Source organism: Theropithecus gelada, chromosome 1 (assembly GCF_003255815.1).
Source record: "Theropithecus gelada isolate Dixy chromosome 1, Tgel_1.0, whole genome shotgun sequence".
NCBI classification, from domain to species: Eukaryota; Metazoa; Chordata; class Mammalia; order Primates; family Cercopithecidae; genus Theropithecus; species Theropithecus gelada.
In genome coordinates this window covers 149835480-149856032 of record NC_037668.1, presented here as the reverse complement: position 1 = coordinate 149856032, position 20553 = coordinate 149835480, and the positions used below count along the sequence as shown (strand labels likewise).

Here is a 20553-nt window from a genome sequence, read left to right as displayed (position 1 = left end):
AGATTATTTGAGGTAATAATATATAAAATATTGGTAGAGTGTCTTAGTATTCATTCAAAGATACTTATTGTTATTAATATTAGTGTTAGCTTCATGCAATAGAATAGGGAGTAAAAGAATTATGACACAATATCATTATAATAATTTTGTATACTATATGCTAGGAAATATTCTCTTCATTCATAACCAATGCATTTATGTGTGGGATTTTTTTTTGGTGGACATGACCTTTTCAAGAGGAAAAATATTGATGTGATTTTATGAAATACATGAGATACATGTAAAAATTGGGAGATTACATTGTTATGTGTTAAACAGTATGTTCCAAATTATTGCATTAGATATAACCAATGTGAGCTTTAATTACTTATTTGTTTTATTTCTAGGGCAAATTTCTCACTCTCCCTGCTTCTCCGATCCTCCATCTACTGAAAGGTAGACCTGGGTCCCCTACCTGGAAGGCGATTGTATGCCACTCCTTCTTCTCCACCGCAACACTCTAAATCGTTGCTCACAATCTGTCTGCCACAGCACTGCTGGCCATGGCCATCATGAAGCCTCCCAGCACAGCAAATCTGGTTTCCTGAGGTGGAGTACGGCATTCTGCCACAGCAGGAATCACCAATGCCAACAGAAACCCGATTGTGCTGTTCATCTGGACAGCATACTTCACCTGTCAATTTAGGACAATAATAATCATTACATCAGTTAAAAAAATATGCTATGACTCACAATTAACTTTTATCACAATCATCTTGCAGATCCCAACTGATTGACAGAATTACTAGAGAGAATATTATCATATTGGAGTTGCAAAATTTCCAAATGACTCCAAAGTTTTTGTGTATAAACACATGTGTCAGATCAGATACACACAGGGCAACTTACAAGTAAGTCTATGTTGTCTATTTCCTCACCATCAGGTCTGGTGACATGGATTATGTGGCATTATAGAAAAACATCTAGGAATACTTTTTTGTTTTAAGTAATTTTCTTTTGGAAAGTAGGGTAGATTCAAAAACCAACTACTGATACATTTATTTTGCTTATGATTATAATTTCCTAAACCAAACTATATTTGGACAACCAAACAAAAATACTCCCATTGGGAAGGTTAATTACATGAGAGGAGGTAAAAAATACTGTATTTAAGTCAGTGTACTAGTACTTCTTTGGGTTATGTCACACACTGAATTTTGCTACATTTCTCTTCACAGGACAGTCTGGGAAACTTGATATAAGAATAAAATAATCCAACAGGCGTGGTGCTTTACGCCTGTAATCCCAGCACTTTGGGAGGCCAAGGTGGGTGGATAACTTGAGGCCAGGAGTTAGAGATCAGCCTGGCCAACATGGTGAAACCCCATCTCTACTAAAAATAAAAAAAATTAGCCAGGCTTGGTGGTGCATGCCTGTAGTCCCAGCTACTCAGGAGGCTGAGGCACGAGAACTGCTTGAATCCAGGAGGCAGGAGGCAGAGCTTGCAGTGAGCTAGGATTGCTTCACTGCACTCCAGCCTGGGCATATCTAAAAAACAGAAACAAACAAACAAAAAAACAGACTTAGATAATCTTTTGCCTGGTACCTTAAGATCAAAGGACTCAAATATTCTAAATACTAAGAGTTAGCTTCTTTGTTTGTTTGGTATAAAGACAACTCTAAAAGACAGAAAATTTTGTAAATGGCTTCCCTTAAGGATACTTTCAAAAGAACTAATAAAAACTTGGTGGATCTAAAATCCAAACTTCATTTTCCCTTCTCTATCTCATGACCCCACCGTGGTTGGCTTCCCTCGTGGCCCTCCGAACCCCGACTTCCTTCTCTCTCTTGTCCTGCTCCTCCTCTTCTTCCTAGACTTTCAACAGACCTTCTCCCCTTTTCTCTACCATTCTTTCTTGAACGTATCTTTTCCCCTGGACAACATCTCTTCATTATATAAGATATGTGAGTATGAAGATCAATCTGGTGGGTCTTATGGCCTTCAAGCATGGTCCAGGTAAGATTTCTATAATCCAATTAATGACTTGTCAAGCTTTCTTAAGAAATGGCACAAATCCACTGAAGAATTTAGGACTGCCTTAGGGATTTGTAGTCCTGGACTTCCTCTTCTCAATTAGTTCACCTTTGGGTGAGCACTGGATATCCTAAAATTTGTTGAGTAAAAGCGAGATGTACTGTTTACCAAAATGATATAAAAATATGGGACAAGATTTAACTATACATAGATATATAAGGAGTATAAAAAATGGGACAATAACTCTTAGCAGCTATCCTTGAGATCTTTTCTGTCCAAATTTATCGGTCAAAAATCCATCTCACTGGATGAAATGAACAAATTACTAGAAACATACAACTTACCAAGGAAACTACAAGAAAAAAGTTAAAATCAATAGCTCTTATGAATATTGATGCAAAAATCGTCAACAGAATACTAGAAAACTGAATTCAAAAGCATATTAAAATGATTCTGCAACATGACCAAGTGGGATATATTCCTGGAATACCAGGATGGGTCAATATATGAAAATTTAATCAATGTAACACATTATATCAATAGAAAAAAGGGAAAAAAAGAAACACATGATTATCTCAGTTGATGTAGAACAAATATTTGACAAAATTCAACCTCTTTCATTATAAATCCACTCAAGAAAATAGGAATAGATGAAAACTACCTCAACATAATCAAGAGTATATGAGAAAAACCTATACCTAATGTCATACTCAACAGTGAAAGACTGAAAACATTTCCTCTAAAATCAGAAACAAGAAAAGGATGCTACCCTTTGCCAGTTGTATTCTACATAATATTGGATATTACAGCTAGAGCAATTAGGCAAGAGAAAAAAATAAAAGGCTTCCAAATTGAAAGGGAAGAAGCAAAACTATGTGTTCTCAGAGAACATGACATCATATAGAGAAAACTCTAAAGATTCTAAAACAAAAACAAAAACAAAAACCTGTTACAACTAATAAACAAATTCAGCACAGTATCAGGATACAAAGTCAGCATAGAAAAACCAGGCATGTTTCTATACACTAAGAATGAATAATCTGAAAATAATAGGATAATTTCATTTACAATAACATAAAAAAAATGAAATACTTAAGAATGAGCTTACCAAGAAAGTGAAAGACTGAAATACCACAAAATGTTGTTGAAAGAAATTAAAGAAGACAACCAAATGGAAGAACATCCCATGTTTATGGATTGGAAGCCTTAATATTGTTAAGATGCCAATACTGCTCGAGTGATCTACAGAATCAATTCGATCCTTATCAAAATCCCAATGCTTTTTGCAGAAACAGAAGAAACCATTATAAAATTCACATGGAATCTCAAAAAACTCCAAATAGTCAAAACAACATTGAAAAAGAACAAAGTTGGAGATCTCACACTTTCTGATTTCAAAACTTACTACAAAGTTATAGTAATCAAAAGTGTGTTACTGGCACAAAGGCAGACATATAGACCAATGCGATAGAACAGAGATCCTAAAAATGAACCCTTGCAAATATGGGCAAATGATATTCAACATAGGTGCCAAGACCATTTAATGGGGAAAGGACCTTTTTTTTTTTTTATGTTGGAAAAGTTGAATACCCACATGCCAAAGAATGATATTGAACCCTTACTTTATATCATATACCAAAACTAACTCAAAATGGATCAAAGATCTAGACATAAAAGCTAAAACTTAAAATTCTTAGAAGAAAGTAAAGGAGAAATTTCATGACATTGGCTCTGTCAATGATTTCTTGGCTATTACACTGAAAGCAGAAGCAATAAAGAAAAAAGACGAATTGGATTCATCATAATTAATATTAATAACTCTTTGGCATCAAAGAATACTATCAACCAGTGAAAAGGCGACTCATAAGAAAATATATTAAAATTATATATCTGATAAGGAAGTAGTATCCAGAATGTATAAAGAACTTCTATACCTCAAAAATATAAAACAAAGACCGTACTTTTTAAAAGGGCAAATAACTTTAATAGACCTTTTTTTCAAAGAAGATATACAAATAGCCAATAAACACACGAAAATATGCTCAATATTAGTAATAAGTAGGGAAATGCAAATCAAAACCACAATGAGATACCACTTGATACTCATTAGGATAGTTATAAAAAACATAAAATAACAAGCATCACCAAGAATATGGAGAAATTGACACACTTGTGCATTGTTGTTGGGAATATAAAATGTTAAAATGTTCCACAAAACAGTATGGCAGTTCTTAAATAGAAAATTAAACATAGAATTACCATATGATCCAGCAATTCCACTTCTGGGTATAAACTCAAAATAATTGAAAACAGGAGATTGAACAGAAATTTGTACATTTATACATGAATGTTTATGGCAGCTTTATAAGGAAGTAGTATCTGATAAGGAAGTAGTATCCAGAATGTATAAAGTACTTCTATAACTCAAATTCCACTTCAGTTCATCTGTTGAGAAGAGATCCACTTTGTAAATGAGATACCAGCATTAAATGTGAACCTGACAGTCTCTTTCTGTAAATCCCAGGAGAAGAAGGCCTGGTCTATCATTTGGTGGTGCCACCAGCTAATTACCTGATGCCTTTGTGATCAACATGTCTGACTTTGAATGTGTCTCCGAGATCCTCTGGGGCAAAAACTGCTCAGATGTGGGATTCATACAGGATGCTAACCCCTTAAAGATGTCTATCAATCTGGCTATGCATTTCTTGAAACTGGCCCGAAATCTACTGAAAAGAACAATATTTAATAACTTGGTCCATTGTATCTACATACCTCCAGAAAGTTATCTCAGTTGGCATAATACCTCATTATCCCCTGTACCAGTGCTTATAGTTCACTGTTCACTCTATCAAAATGACAAAAGACTTGTGTACCACTTTGGACAAGATTTAAGTGTCATCGCTTTGTACAAGATTTAAGTGTCATTAACAAGATTGCACTCCCCCATTTCCCTGTAGTTCCCAACCCTAATACCATCCTACTGCCACTCCCTGAGGCAGCTGCTTAATTTATAGCAGATCTATACTTAGAATTTTTTTCATATATTTTTGCACTCCTGCTCACAGTATATTTTTTGTTTCATTTGTGACAATTACTCCCCAAGAGTTTATAACAACGCCTTCTTAATTCTCACAATTGCTTAACCATTACCTTACTGTGGTAAGCACAACATGGCCTCCCAAAGACATCCACATCCTCATCCCTGGAGCCTGTAACTGTGTTATGTTACATGGCAAAGAGGAAAGAAGACAACAGATGTGATTAATTTTAATAATATGATGTGAGAAATGTTCAACTGGTCATTATTGGCCTGGAAAATGGAAGGGGTCCACAAGCCAAAGAATGTGAGCAGCCTCTGCAAGGTGGAAAAGGCAAGAAAATGGGTTCTTGCCTCCAGAAGGGAATGCAGCTCTTGTTAACTTCTTGGTTTTAGCTCAATGAGACCCATTTCAAACTTCTGATATTGAGATGTATAAGGTAAGTTTGTGTGGTTTTAAGCCACAAAGCTTCTGGTAATGAGTTATAGCAGCAATAGGAAACAAACTGAGTGATATTTAATTTCCTCTATAAGATTCAACTGTTGTACAATATGTGAATGATCATCTGTCATGCTCTCCAGATAGTCTTGAAAAACTGATTCCCTCTATTTGTCAACAGTGGTAGCACACAATCGACATAAAGTCTCTAAATGTCAATTTTGTCAGCACAAAGTGCTTTTACTAGGACTTAAATTCTAGGCTGTGACAGTTTGCAAAATGGAAAGTCCTTTGCTCCTCAAAGTTTGGAAGCTCTTCATGACTTTCCCTGGCTAGTTGCTAAAAGTCAACTTAGAGAATTGCTTGGCCTCATAGAATCAACAAGGATCCTTGGCTTCATAGGATCTCAAGGGTCACTAGATGTTTGAATCTTAGCTTTTATGAACTGGCTATCCCTTTATATGATCTGATGAAAGTGGACACCCCTGAGTCCTTGCTCTGGAATGATTCATTAGAAACTTTGCCATTTAAAGGGGGCCTGTTAGTCCCCTTTACTCATGTGCTCCCCAATTACTAAACATTTTTTTTTCTATTTGGATATAAAAGATTGGGCTAGCTTTGGGTATTATAACTCAGCAGCCCAATGGACATCAGAAACATTAATATCCCGCTAACATTCCTAAAGTTACTTAATGAAGGTCAAACAACTAAGACGTGAAAGAAATGGGATGTGGAGCCAGGAAGTTTGACTCCAGAACCAATATCTTATCCACTAATTACTCAGCATCAAACCACTGAAACACTACACAAAACTTATTCTTTCACAAGAATGTGATCATTAAATATTACTTGAAATAGTCATCTAAGACATTTTTGCTTTCTTTCTTTTAAAAATAGGGATGTTCGTTGTAATTTTAATGGAAATATATTTGCTATCTTTCTGTTCTACCAATATATGAGAAAAATATATTAAGTCACTCATACACAGTAATCACATTATTATAAAACACACCATCTCTAAGAGCTCACCCTAAAATTTAATCATGAAAATTCCTATTTTGATTAGCTGCGTGTCTTGGCCATGTTTCTATGTCCCATTTTTCCCATGTGTAAAATGGAAATAGAATTCTAAGGCAAAGTCTTTTAAAAATATTTTATTTAAAAAATATTCTTCAGGACCATTACTTTTTTTGGATGCACACTTCCATGAATTTTAATGAAGAGACACCACCAGGATACAAAAGAGTTTCATCACCCCCCAGAACACCCTCATGCTATCCCTGTATAGTCACATTCCCTTCTCATCCATTACCCTTGGCAACTGTCGACTTTTATCTCCAAAACTATGGCTTGTCTTGTATAGTATGTCATGTAAATGCAGTCTCACAGTTCATAGCTTTTTGAGACTGGTTTATTTCACTGGGCATGATATCTTCTTGGCACTTATCAATACTTTGTTCTTTTTTATTGCTACATAGTATTCCTTTGTTCCACAGTTTGTCCATTTACTCACTTAGGGACATTTGAATTGTTTCCAGGTTTGGGCAGTAATGATTACAGCTGCGGTAAACATTCATGTGCAGGTTTTTGTGTGAACATAAATTTGCTTTTCTCTAGGGTAAATATCCAGGAGTGGATCAAGACATACTCAGGATTTTCTCAAAATACGAATTTCTAGAATTCAGGAGACACTTGGCTTAGTCAATTATCTTTGAAAAGATCCTATAATATGGTATCTCTAAGTAAAAGGGAACTTAGTAAAAGTTTCCATGATGATGCTACCAGAGACCAATGAAGGAGCAATGAGCTTATTGTAAACAGCAAAATTACTGTATTTGTTATGTTCCTCTGGGTAAAATAACTCTGCTTGGTCTGAAATGCAGTTACCATATTTTTTGTCTTTACATTCAGAGAACATAATGTCCCTCTTTGGTAAACTTTAAGATAATATATCCCATGGTACAGGGCAACATCAGGTAATTAAACACCACTTAGGACAATGGTGAGCTTAGAGGAAACATAGTGTACACATCTACATGGGGAAAGCCAACACTTTTTTTAAAAGCCTCTTTTGAGCATAACAAATGTTAACTGGTTTAGATATTTTAGTCATATTTTTCTGAATCCCTCAGAATCTTATTCAGTTACCGACAGAAGAAAAGACTTCCAAAAAAAAAAAAAAAAAAGAAAGATGTGTATTGCATCAATGAGAAATAAAACTAATTTCTTTTCCTCGGAAAAGGGCTATTAGACATAAGATACAAGGATCAGTCACCTTCTCATTAACCTCTCAAAATGAATCTATTTCAGGCCAGACTGGAAAATGTTTTCTCTCTAAAAACTACCATGCAGTGTAACAGTTAATTGTTATTCTTATCAAAGAATGACCCACATTAACATTTACTTGGGGTCATTAGCATATTTATAAAAAAGGGAGAGAAATGAGCATTCTTTTCTGCTCTTTGTTATGGGGTGTTATGGAAGAAAGTTGTGAGAAAAAAAATAAAGTACATATTTACCAATATTTCAGACTAATCTATAAATATCAAAATGCCTATACCCATCTTGGTCTTGAACTGGCAGACTAGTGACCAGATTTAAATCACATTTACATGCAACAGGATTTGGGACCATTGTGCTTTTTTCCCCTCAATGTAACCAGTGTTAAACTAGTTAACAAAGACCACGGGGCTGAGGACAGAGGTCACAAAATAATCTCTTCATTTAGGTACAGTGAGATTAATGATTGGAGGAAAACACTCTTTGATTATTTCATGAGATTGCTTTTTTCCTTTTCTCTTCACCAGGGTAGGCATTCTAATATTATGAAAAATGAACTACTTAAAAAAGAATCAAAATTTGGGGCATGCTCAATAGTTTGGTAGATATTAAAATGCTTTAGGTGTTTGGAAACATGTATTTATAGATACAGACAATAAATATTTTTAAAACCCTTGGTCTAAAAATTAATTATTAAAAGGCTTATATAATATCAATGACAACTTCTGAGCTTCCACGAGTTATTTCATTTTTAAGAAAAATGTTAAATTTTATTTTGAAACCTAACAAAAGTAGATTGTGCTGTCAGTTCAAAATCTGACTACTTGTGTTAGCATTGAGAAAGTCACAGGCAAGTGTCCTGAGTTAGTAGCAGTGACAGATGTAAATAAGTATTTTTCATTAGTTTTAAGGGACAGAGGATATTTTGCAGACTTTGAATAGTTGGTTGCAAATCATAACATCAAAAACTTTAATGTGATGTGGAAATGAAAACACTATTATTTGGTTCCATGATCAACTTGGTCCACTGGTGTGAAGAATGGTAGGAATTGAACAACACAAAATGTCCATCTCATCACTGTAGTTATAATTTCATAGCAATTATTTGTAAGCAAGGGCAGATATGAACCATACATGAAAACTCCCCAAATGCAACTTATTTTGAGAAAGTAAAGCATTTAACAGTATTTGATCTATTGTTGACATTGTGAGCTGTAGTATGAAGAAGTTTAACAGTTTTCTACAAAACTCTTATTTCCATACACATTTTTACTTTTTCTAACTTGGAAAATCTGGTTTACTATAACTTATTCAAGTTTGAAATATTTTTGATAGAGAAATAACAGCACTGCTATAAAAAATGTATGTTTTTTTCTATGAATTGTAAGGAAAAATAATGAGCGAAGGTTCTCTGCCTTGAGTAAACTTGAGCAGTATTTAATCAGGACACCTGAAACCACCTTTGCAAAAACTATGACGGTAAGAAAATTCTGACACTGGAAAATTATGACAGTGAAAAAAATTTGACCTAACCAATTCCATCTTGCTCCTAGTCTCCAAGCTACCCTTGTCCATTCCCTGGCATAGGCCAAGATAACTATGGGAGGTGTTTAGTTTACAGTTAAACTTCGAAACAATGATGACAGTCCTTTCCTGAAACAAACTTGCTCCTTGCTTGGGGGACAGAGCACCTTTGTAAAATTAACAAATTAGCCACAAGGAACTATGGCTCAGGTGTTCATGCTACCAGAGGCCACACGATTCCTAACCTTCTCAACTGCTTCCATAGATAACGTCACGTCACTATTGTAAAACCTAAGATTAGTGTTCAAGGTATTTTTTACTCTTTATTCTGATGGACCAGCTAGCATCACCCAGACCAGTAAACTGGCTCATCTGATCCTGTAGTCCCCATCCAGGAACTAAGGGCGAGGAGACAGCTCTCACTCCCTATAATTTTATCCCCAACCAATAAGCATCCCCCATTTCCTAGCCCTATGCCTACTTCACTATCCTAAAAAAACCCTAGGTTGGGCCAGGCGTGGTGGCTCAGGCCTGTAATTCCAGCACTTTGGGAGGCCAAGGCAGGCGGATCATCTGAAGTTAGGAGTTCGAAACCACCCTGACCAACATGGAAAATGCCCGTCTCCATTAAAAATACAAAATTAGGTGTGGTGGCACATGCCTATAATCCCAGCTGCTCGGGAGGCTGAGGCAGGAGAATCGCTTGAACCTGGGAGGCACAGGTTGCACAGAGCCGGAGATCAAGCCATTGTGAGAGGTGACAACGTGGTAGCAGCCCTCATTCTTGGCGCCTTCTCGGCCTCGGCGTCCACTCGGGAGGCCTTGAGGAGCCCTTCAGCCCGCCACTCCACTGTGGGAGCCCCATTCTGCGCTGGCCAAGGCCTGAGCTGGCTCCCTCTGCTTGCGAGGAGGTGTGGAGGGAGAGGTGCGGGCCGGAACCCGGGCTGCGCACGGTGCTCACTGGCCAGCGTGAGTTTCTGGCGGGCGCGGGCTCGGCGGGCGGCACTATGAGAGGCAGCCAGCACTGCCAGCCCCCGGGCAGTGAGGGGCTTAGCACCCAGGCCCTTTCCACACTGTGGAAGCTTTGTTCTTTCAGTCTTCGCAATAAATCTTGCTGCTGCTCACTCTTTTGGTCCGCACCGCCTTTATGAGCTGTAACACTCACTGGCCAAGGTCTGTAGCTTCACTCCTCAGGTCAGCGAGACCACGAACCCACCCAGAGGAATGGACAACTCCGGACTGGAGGAACGAACAACTCCGCACGGGAGGAACCAACAACTCCGCACGGGAGGAAGGAAAAACTCCAGATGAGTCACCTAGCTGTAACACCGCGAGGGTCCGCGGTTTCATTCTTGGAGTCAGTGAGACCAAGAACCCACCAAATCCGGACACAATTGCACTCCGGCCTGGGCAACAAGGTGAAACTCCACCTCAAAACAAACAAAAAGCGAAAAAACAAAAACTAAAGAACTCTAGGGTCTCTTTTTTCTTTCTTTCTTTTTTTTTAAAGACATAGTCTTACTCTGTTGCCCAGGCTGGAGTGCACTGGCACAATGCAACCTCTGCCTCCCAGATTCAAGTGATTCTCCTGCCTCAGCCTCCCAAGTAGCTGGGATTACAGGCGTCTGCCACCAGGCCCAGCTAATTTTTTGTATTTTTTTTTACAAGAGATGGGGTTTTGCCATGTTGGCCAGGCTGATCTTGATCTCCCGACTTCAGGTGATCACCCGCCTCGGCCTCCTGAAGTGCTGGAATTACAGGTTTAAGTAAACCACTGCGCCCAGACAAACCCTAGGTTTTGAATTTTCTGGGAGACTGTTTTGAGTAAAAGTTCCTATCCTGCTTAGCTGGCTCTGCATTTATTAAGCTCTTTCTCTATTGTAGTATCACTGTTTTGGTAAATTGGCTCTATCTGTGCAGTGGGCAAGATGAACCCATCGGGTGATGACACACCTTCTATATTTGCTCCAGTATTTTGCAAAAAAGACACTGGGTTAGACAGTGTCTCATTTCACATGGCTTTGGATGGATATAGTTATACTGAATATAAGGTACATGAACCAGATGTTGGGCATAAATTTCACCCTAAATTAGATATCTCAAAGCATTCAACTTTCCTACAGCCTCCAATAAACTTAGCTTTCTTGTCTTTCTCCAATATCCATTTCTTGCTCTTTAAAGAAGATATCAGTATCAAACTGAAGTAGTAGGAAAAAATTTGCATTCTCAGTTACTTTTGTATTCTCAATTACTTTTGCAGGATAAATTGTAATCAACAGTGGTAGTAATGAAGAAGTTTAGAAGTCTTAAATAGTCCTTTTAAAAAAATTGTCAACACATGTTGATACTTTTTGGTTAAAGAGTCAGTAAAGGCCGGGCGCGGTGGCTCAAGCCTGTAATCCCAGCACTTTGGGAGGCCGAGACGGGTGGATCACGAGGTCAGGAGATCGAGACCATCTTGGCTAACATGGTGAAACCCCGTCTCTACTAAAAAAAATACAAAAAACTAGCTGGGCGAGGTGGCAGGCGCCTGTAGTCCCAGCTACTCGGGAGGCTGAGCCAGGAGAATGGCATAAACCCGGGAGGCGGAGCTTGCAGTGAGCTGAGATCTGGCCACTGCACTCCAGCCTGGGTGACAGAGCAAGACTCTGTCTCAAAAAAAAAAAAAAAAAAAGGTCAGTAAAGTACTCAAAAGAGCATAGATTTAGAAAAGACATACCTATATTCACATTTTAGTTCTTTCACTTCTATTCACTTCTGCGAATCTGGGTATGTTATTGATCCTCTCTAAAATAGTTTCCTTACTTGTAAACTGCAGAGAAAATACCAATTTCCTAGAGTTGTGAAGATTCTATAACGTATCCCTATGTAAAGCCTTTAATACAGAGCCTGTGAGAGACTTGGTACTTTAAAAATGCCGGTTGTTATTAGCATCATTCCCAATTATATTCACTAGGCATTGCTTTATGTAGTTGAAATTTGGGGCAAAATGGTTAGCTAAGTTGGCTAATACTAAAAAGGGAGGAAGGAAAAAAATCCAGTTTGCCACCCTTTGCAGCATTCTTCCTTCCCTTGCCTGACTTATAATGACGAGAGAATACTGCCACTGGTCTAGAATTCTTAGACAAATGAAATTTGCAGTTACAATCTCTCCAGGAACAATGCATGTGTAGTTCAGATTAGAAATGGAGGAAGTGGAGAACAGCTTCATGGAGTGGAACAGTCAGCAATTCACAGACTTAATAGTGAAAATATATAGTCATGTTAATTAAAAAAAAACCCACAAGATAAAAGGAGTTAACCAGATCTCCAGATTTATTTCTTTATGTAGTAGGTATTGTAAATTCCTTCTGTTCTCTCGTTTTCTAATGTTTAGCCTTGCTTATATTTGAACAAGGCAGAAGGAAGAAATAATATTTAGAGCAGGCTATTGGCTATGTGTTTGTGGTTCAATTTTTGTTGAGGGAGAGGTGTTTGAAATAGTTCACTGACATGAACAACATGTTTATGTTTTCAGGTTCCCAAAGTTTTTGAGTACACCTGGAAATAATCCTCACCTGGTAGAATTCTAGCGTAATACCCAGAGCAGCACTGATGGTTTGGTTGTGCCTCCTGTATTCGGCCACCACAACAAACTCCGGTAGAATTCAGAACAAACGGGATATACTTTTCTTCACAACAGAGGTGTCCAGGCTTGGGGTTATAGAGCACTCCGTTACAACAAACCTGAAAGTTTGAAATCAGTTTTAAAGAAATATCAGTTTAGTTAACAGTATTATGTCACTCTATCACATGTAATATAATTGTTTTCTTATACGGCATAGAAGATCTGAGACCATATTACTCATATTTCATTGGTTTAAAAATGTATTTTTGAGGATTGTTCAAATTTTTTAACTGTTATTTGATAGAATGCAGTTTTTTTGAAGTCTTCAACCACGTTTTGTGCTCTTTTACAATACTCTAAATATGAATTGTCTTTTGAATGTCAGTGTTTCTGAGATAAAGATGTTCAGAATTGTAAATAAACAATTTCCTTCATATTTATATATATTTTTTTAAATGATTGTTTAATTTTAAAAACACCACATCCATGGATATTGTCTTTTATTGATCCTTTTTCAAAATAAATTGTGTTTTTTCTTGTAATTTATATGATCACTCATTGATGAACCCAATCTTCAGACAAGGCAATCACAACAGAGTCCAATATTTACATGTATATGTGTATATATACATATCTCACAAGACACTACCTTTAAAAAAGGATATCTATATGGAAATTAATTTTGAAAAGCCCCTTTAACTCTGTTTTCTTTAGGAACTGTGAAAAAAAATTATGTGCTTGAACAATCAAATAATTATTTGCATACTCACTTGAGGTCTGAGAGACTGACACACTGTATATACAACAAATCAAACAATGAATACTTGCTAAAACATAGCATCAGAACCCATACTTGGCATAAGTTACATTAATTGGCTAGACATTTCCTGTGGTAGGCAAAAGCAACCACTGTGAGGCATCTCCCATTTTTCTTTTTCCTCATTGCTACCTTCAAAGTGTATCAACATTTGAACCAATTAAACAAAGAACAGTAAAATGTAGACGCTCTAAGTCTTCAACAAAGCCACTAGTCTAGTATTTCATTCATTTTCTAAAAATTATCTAAAAGCAAAGAAATTCAGCTCTTAAATTCAAAGTCTACCACTGTGGTCCTCAGGCAGCCTTGCTAACTCAACTGTAATGAATTTCTTTCTTTGGGTTTAGTTACTGGCAATAAGGATTCAAAATTTTTCTAATTGCAAGGATAAATTAAGTGACAGCTCTCTTTGCTGCCATATTCTGTGTGAAAAGTAAATTTCAGAATCTTCTGTGTGAAAAGTAAATTTCAAAATCATGTCCCATTTTAAGAGTTAAGCAAGGAATATTCTCTATGTTTTATTTGGGATTTGTGAATGATGGTAAAGGTAAAACAGCACGCACCTCCCTCTTGTTTTACAACGGTGGCCTAAAATCTTGCCATTTGTTTTTTGATCTTAAAACATTTATTAAAGTCCCATTCACATAGAGTTAGTTTCTGGACAAAAACATATCCAATATTTCAGCAAGTTTATCCAGTACTTATCACTTTCTTTTGAAATTATTCCTCAAATATTTACTTAGTGATGGGCCATTAAACTGGTTCACTTCTATGTTTTCATTATCGGTGCTTTCTTGGGCTCCTTCAGCCAAGTAAAACACATGCCTTTCTTCTAAGCCACCCTGGTTCAGATCATTGACAGGTCCCAAAGGAGACTTTTTCAAGTGATTATTTCTCTTAGGAGTTCTCTCCATAAACAGAAAATTTCCTAATCAAATTCAGTTTTTGAATTGTCGATATACATAATATATATAAGTTTCGATATATATAAGATATATTTCAGTTTTGATATATATATAAGATATATATCTTTTATTATATAAAATTTCATAATAAAAATAAATATATTAAATATGTTTAATAAATATAAATATATGTATTAAAATATATACATTTTTTATTATATAAAATTTTAATAATGCCTTAAACAAAGTCTTATTTTTATTGTTGGGATTAAAGAGGCAACACAAATATTGCAGCGAAAGACAATAGAGGAAGTCAATTAAATTAAACAAAATTGTGAATTTCATTTGGGGCTAGGTATTAACATATATTTCCTAGCATGAAAGATTGGAGAGAAGTAGGAAAGAGACGTTTATCGTAGGTCTAAAGGTGAGTGAGTTCTCACGAGATCTGATGGTTTAAAACTGTGTGGCAGGTCTCCCCTTCGCTCTCTCTCCCTCCTGCCATCACATGAAGAAGGTCCTTGCCTCTCCTTCACCTTCCACCATGATTAAAAGTTTCCTGAGGCCTCCCAGTCATGCTTCCTGTTAAGTCTGCAGAACTGTGAGTCAAACCTCTTATCTTCATAAATTACCCAGTCTCAGGTAATTCTTTTAGCACTGTGAAAACGTACTTATACACCTGGAAACATGTTAGAAATGCAAATTTTCACAGCCAAATCTAAACCTACTGAATTAGAATCTCTGGGACTAGAGCTATGAGATCCTAGGTTTTAACAATCCCCCAAGTCTTATGTCAACTGGGATTTGTGAACCATGGCTGTAATTTTATGGTAAGGCTTGTTTAAGTATTTTGGGAAACATTGATGTTTACAGTGATTTAGCCAAAAAACCTTTAAACCTTCAATAAAAGTCTCTTTTCTACTTGTCTTCAATATTTCATGCTAGGAAATGTGTATTAGTACTTAGTCCCAAACTGAAATTTATAATTTTTTCTTGAAATTTAACTGACATCCTTTATTCTCTTTTACTGCAATACCTGTGTTGCCTCTTTAATCCCAACAATAAAAATAAGACTTTGTTTAAGGCATCACTAAATAGTGTGTCTCATTTTATTGTAATAATGTGTGACATTTGCATTACATTATAAGAATAACCAAATGTGATGTTTCTTTTCAAGACTATGAGGTTAGATTGGCACACACCTGTTTTCTAAAGGCTAACTTTTGTTTCCCTATTCTTCAATTTAAATTTATTTTCTATAAAAGGTGACCTGTATGATTTTTTTTTTTTGTAGAGTAGATTTGTCTTAATCATTTTTAAATGATTTAAAATTAAACTAACCAGTTCTTTGTCATTCATTGAATTTAGGAATGTTACACCAACCAGTCACTTATTTGGTAGAAAGCTTCATTAAATTTTTTCAAATGTTACAAAAAGCAGTTTCTGAAATCACAACATAAAGAAAGGTGGAAGTAATTTTATGAATAATTTAGCCTAAACATAGGTAAATATTATTTTGTTAATACTTTATTAATATTTTTTTTCATCCTATTACTTTTTCTTCACCCTATCACAGGTATACTTTAATTTAATATGGACATTTTAAGAACATCTACCTTTTGATCTTTTACAATAAACTTAAATTGAAACATTATCTTTACTAGTTTTACTTTACTTAGCTTTGATTTTACCACTAAAGTTACAGGGTTGAAACTTATCAAATCCATTATACAAGCCTAAACTATGGTGACAGTTTCTGGCCAGAATCAGTTTTTACTTTGATGAAACACATTGTTTTCTGCACTCCACAAACTTTAAGTCATTCATTTATATGCCTATAAACTATTCTCTCTTTGTCCACTTCTTAACGGATAATAAGTATTAAAATAATAAAAGCAAAGAAAAAAATTGAGAAGTGAATTCTGTATTTTGCCAACATTTTCCCAAGTTTTTGTAAATGGAAGATATGTTTAATGGGCAAATTTATTTTAGTATTTTTCTTCTCAGAAATTCCAAATTTAATTTTATACAAATATGTCCATCAGATGTGTGTATTTAAATATGTGCATACTTAATGGCATAAAATGATGTCAAACTTAGGCATAATGATAATTTTAGAGTGTAAGTATCAAAAAATGCATAGTTAGTAAGTGCTGGCTTTATGCATTTCTTAGATGATAACTACTGCTAAAATTGTGTCAGCCGTAATAATTTGTATTTTGATCCATATTGCTTCAGTAACTCACTTTCTTAATTACTGTGTTCTTTTGCAGTAAATCTTATACATTTAGTAGTAGCTTTAGCCATTGAATGTGTGATGCTGTTGTTGACAAATAAGGACATTATTTCATTATATAAAATTCTACCTTCAAACTAAGGATTTTGTGTTGTTTGTCAATAAAAGTCGTTTACAAACTCCTCTGTCTGGCTGTATTATTGATCTGATTTCTAAACAGCATCTAATATGAACATTAATCTGCAAATGGCTATCATGCGAAAATATTTCTGACAAATCATAAAATATCCTCTTCACAGTTACTCATCAGTGCCATATAAACAAACACGTATTTGTAGCTGAAAACATCTGTTGTAAAGAAAATTTTAAGTCACTCAATCAAATGCAAATTTGGGATGTACCCTATTGTAATAAGTTTTTATTTCTCGTGAAGATAATAAAAAATGCGAAGGCTAAAAGTGCTCATGGGGGTGATAACAATTTTTGTAAGCATCTTTTCTTTTCCTTGGAATCTTCTTCATAGAGTAGTGGAAATATTGATCATAATACACCATGGTGTGAGAAGCTAATAATTTCACTTGGAGTCTTGAGTGACAAAAACATGGTTCACTGATTAGTTTGAAAAGACTTACCTTAGCTTCAGGAGAATAGCAAATGTGTCCACAGATATATTCAGGTTTTTGACACCTCACTGCCTCGCAGAGCTCATCACTATGGTCCTGCACTACCTTCTGAGTTTTAGGGCATGGATACCATGTTTTCCATAGGAGATCATATCCAAGAATGATGCCATTCGGCTTCCGTGGAGGCATCCAATCAATTTGAAGAGATCTGCAACAGGTAGAATAATCAATACTTCTGAAAAGACACTGCTTAACATTGATGTTATCAGTCTTAAGTAAAAAGTGGCAGCAATAGATATATATATAATTATATGTGTTTATCTATGAAATCATATAATATATTTTAAAATCAAAATTATGTTAGCTTTTGGAAGAATAACACATAGCATGAGGTGGTTTATCACTTTAAGTTTCAAAGACAAGAAGCAAATATCACTATGGATAATCAGAAAAATCACAGCATTTTGTTTGGTAAGCAAAGATAAGACATATATGACTTGGTAAATGAGGTGACAATTAGAACATGTGGCAACTTAATGTCTACTTCTAACCAGCTTCTCCTTTGCCTTACCTTACCTAGGAGTTGTGATGTGAACCATAACTGCTCAAAGATGCCACGGGAACACCATGATGGGATTCCTATGGAGGTTCCTACGAAATTTTAGCTTTCTTGAAACAGCTGCCACCTTCTCCTTTCCTCTTTCTTTCTGCTAAACATGATGTCTACAACTTCAGCAATCATCTTTCAGTTATTTGAGAAAGGCCACAAGAATCACAAATATGTCGCCATTATATTTGGCATTGCTGAACCAATGCCAACAACTATCCACAGTGAACTCTTGAACAAAATAAATTTGAACTGTGCAGATCCACTTACAGGTAGATTTTCTTCCACCTCTGCCACCTATGAGACAGCAAGGCCAACCCTTCCTCTTTCTTCTCCTACTTAGCTTACTCAATATAATGATAATGAGGATGAAGACTTTTATGATGATCCACTTCCACTTAATTAATAGTAAATATATTTTCTCTTCCTTATGATTTTCTTAATGACATTTTCCTTTCTTTAGCTTACTTATGGTAGGAATATAGTATAAATATATATATATACAAACTATGTTTTAATTAGTGTTTTATGTTATCAGTAAGGCTTCTGGTCAACAGTAGGCTATTAGTAGTTAAATTTTGGGACAGTCAAAAGTTACATGCAGATTTTTGACTGTGTGGGGATCAGCAGTCCTAACTCCTGTATCATTCAAGAGTCAACTACATATCTAGAGCTATTTACTTAAGTATATTTTGTCAGGTGTGCTTTGTTACTTGTAGCCAAAATAAATGCCCAAATTGAGAAATTTTATAGTCATTAACTTATTTAAAATATACTTTGCTTAATTTTTTTACTCACCTAAATAGATTCTTTTTTTTCAATAACTCTTTAACTAACATGGTCAGACATGTTTTTTTGGTTAAAAATATAGAACTTAAAGATTCCCATAAGAAATATGTTTACATTATCATGTTCTTAAAGGAAGTGTTTGATTTTTAAAAAATTGAGTGATAATTTCAATTTAAACCCAAGTAGAAAGTTTTTATGAGAGGCAGGGTTTGGTATACAATGAAGGTATAACATCTGATCAAAACTTTACTGCATTTTCAATGATCTATTAATATTTCATTTGCTGTAGCAAATGAGGTCATAACATAAAGCTGTTCAGAGAGGAGACAACCCTGAATAAAATGATTTAGTCTTAGGTTAATGCTATAGAACTTAAATTCTGCACTTAGGTCTACTTGCCAGAAAAATACTGCCTAGACCACACATCTATGCTATCTTTAGTATCTGCTTAATAATCTCTATAAGAAGACAGTAGTTAACGTTTTTAATTAAGCCCCAGAGATTTGAACATGACATATTCTTGCAGTGTAGCACAGCAAAGAAAACCTTTTTGTGAAACACAAGGTAAATATAAATATTATAATGATTTTTTGTTCTCATTGTTTTCAGAAAAACGAGTGAAACTCTGACATTCAAGATTAGTTATTTTTTTATGATTCTAGAATTTCTAGCCGTAAAAATTAACTAATCACAAATATCGGTAGGGTACATTTTACATATAAAGCATTAGCGTTTCCATATATACTTTGGAATAAAACAAGCACATACAAACTTTGTCCTTCTATTTCAAAAGTTAAACAATAAAAATCTCACACCTTATGTTGGATGCCTTCTTGCTACTGTGTAAAATAACATTTCAACGATACCTTTCATTTTAAGGCAAAATATGTCTTTGCAGGCCAAATAACTGGACCCTATCAGAATTCCAAGTGACATCACATATTAGGAATTCAGTTAAGCCCAAACATTTATGTTAAAAAGCAGCAGTCAAGATAAACCTCAACATTTTAATAGACTGCTAAAAAAAGGAAAATTATTATTTCAGTTTCGTGGGGGTACAAACATAACATATTCAGTAATAAAACTCTGTAGATAGAAATTAATGTCACCTATGAGAGAACAGTTTCATGGGTGACTTGTATGGCCACATCTATTATTCTAAAATCTTTAACCAACTTTCAAAATTAATTCCACATTCTGCAGATACCTCTTTTGCATTCTCTGCATAATCAACTACAGAAAAGATTACATTTAAGTGACATTCAAGAGTTTGACTTATCCACAGAAGCTCATGAACTAGTAAAGTCTAGAAAATACCATGTAGAACACATTCCATGCCATTATAACTTCTCTTTCTTGTGCAGCATAACTGTTCAGTGAGACTGCCTGTATTTTCAGTGAGAACATGAACAGTTTGCTTTTGAGGATTTAATCAAGTACACGAAGGAAAATGATTAAGAAGAGTAGTGGGTTTAACATCTGTACATGTCTCATTAAAGACAACTGGAGAGACAATGAAAACTCCTTTGGTTGCTGATCTGAAACTGAAAGGCATCCTTGAGAAATATGCATCGTTATTAACGGGATTAATAGTTTCATTGCTTTGATGTTTCAGAGTAAAATGGAACATTCTTCAATCCCAGGAATAAATATTAAATATTGGAGAAAAAGAGCT

The 20553-nt window shown here is 35.4% G+C and overlaps 1 protein-coding gene across 1 annotated transcript in view; it reads right to left on the bottom strand.

Annotated features, from left to right (window-relative positions):
* USH2A (usherin) overlaps positions 1-20553 on the bottom strand; it is a 795153-nt gene that overhangs the window by 169825 nt on the left and 604775 nt on the right. Inside the window, exons 47-49 of the mRNA XM_025367257.1 lie at positions 17492-17690; positions 12852-13020; positions 455-673 (exon numbers count right to left, since the gene is read on the bottom strand). Coding sequence (XP_025223042.1) covers positions 455-673; positions 12852-13020; positions 17492-17690 — 587 coding nt within the window. The remainder of the gene's footprint in view (positions 1-454; positions 674-12851; positions 13021-17491; positions 17691-20553) is intronic.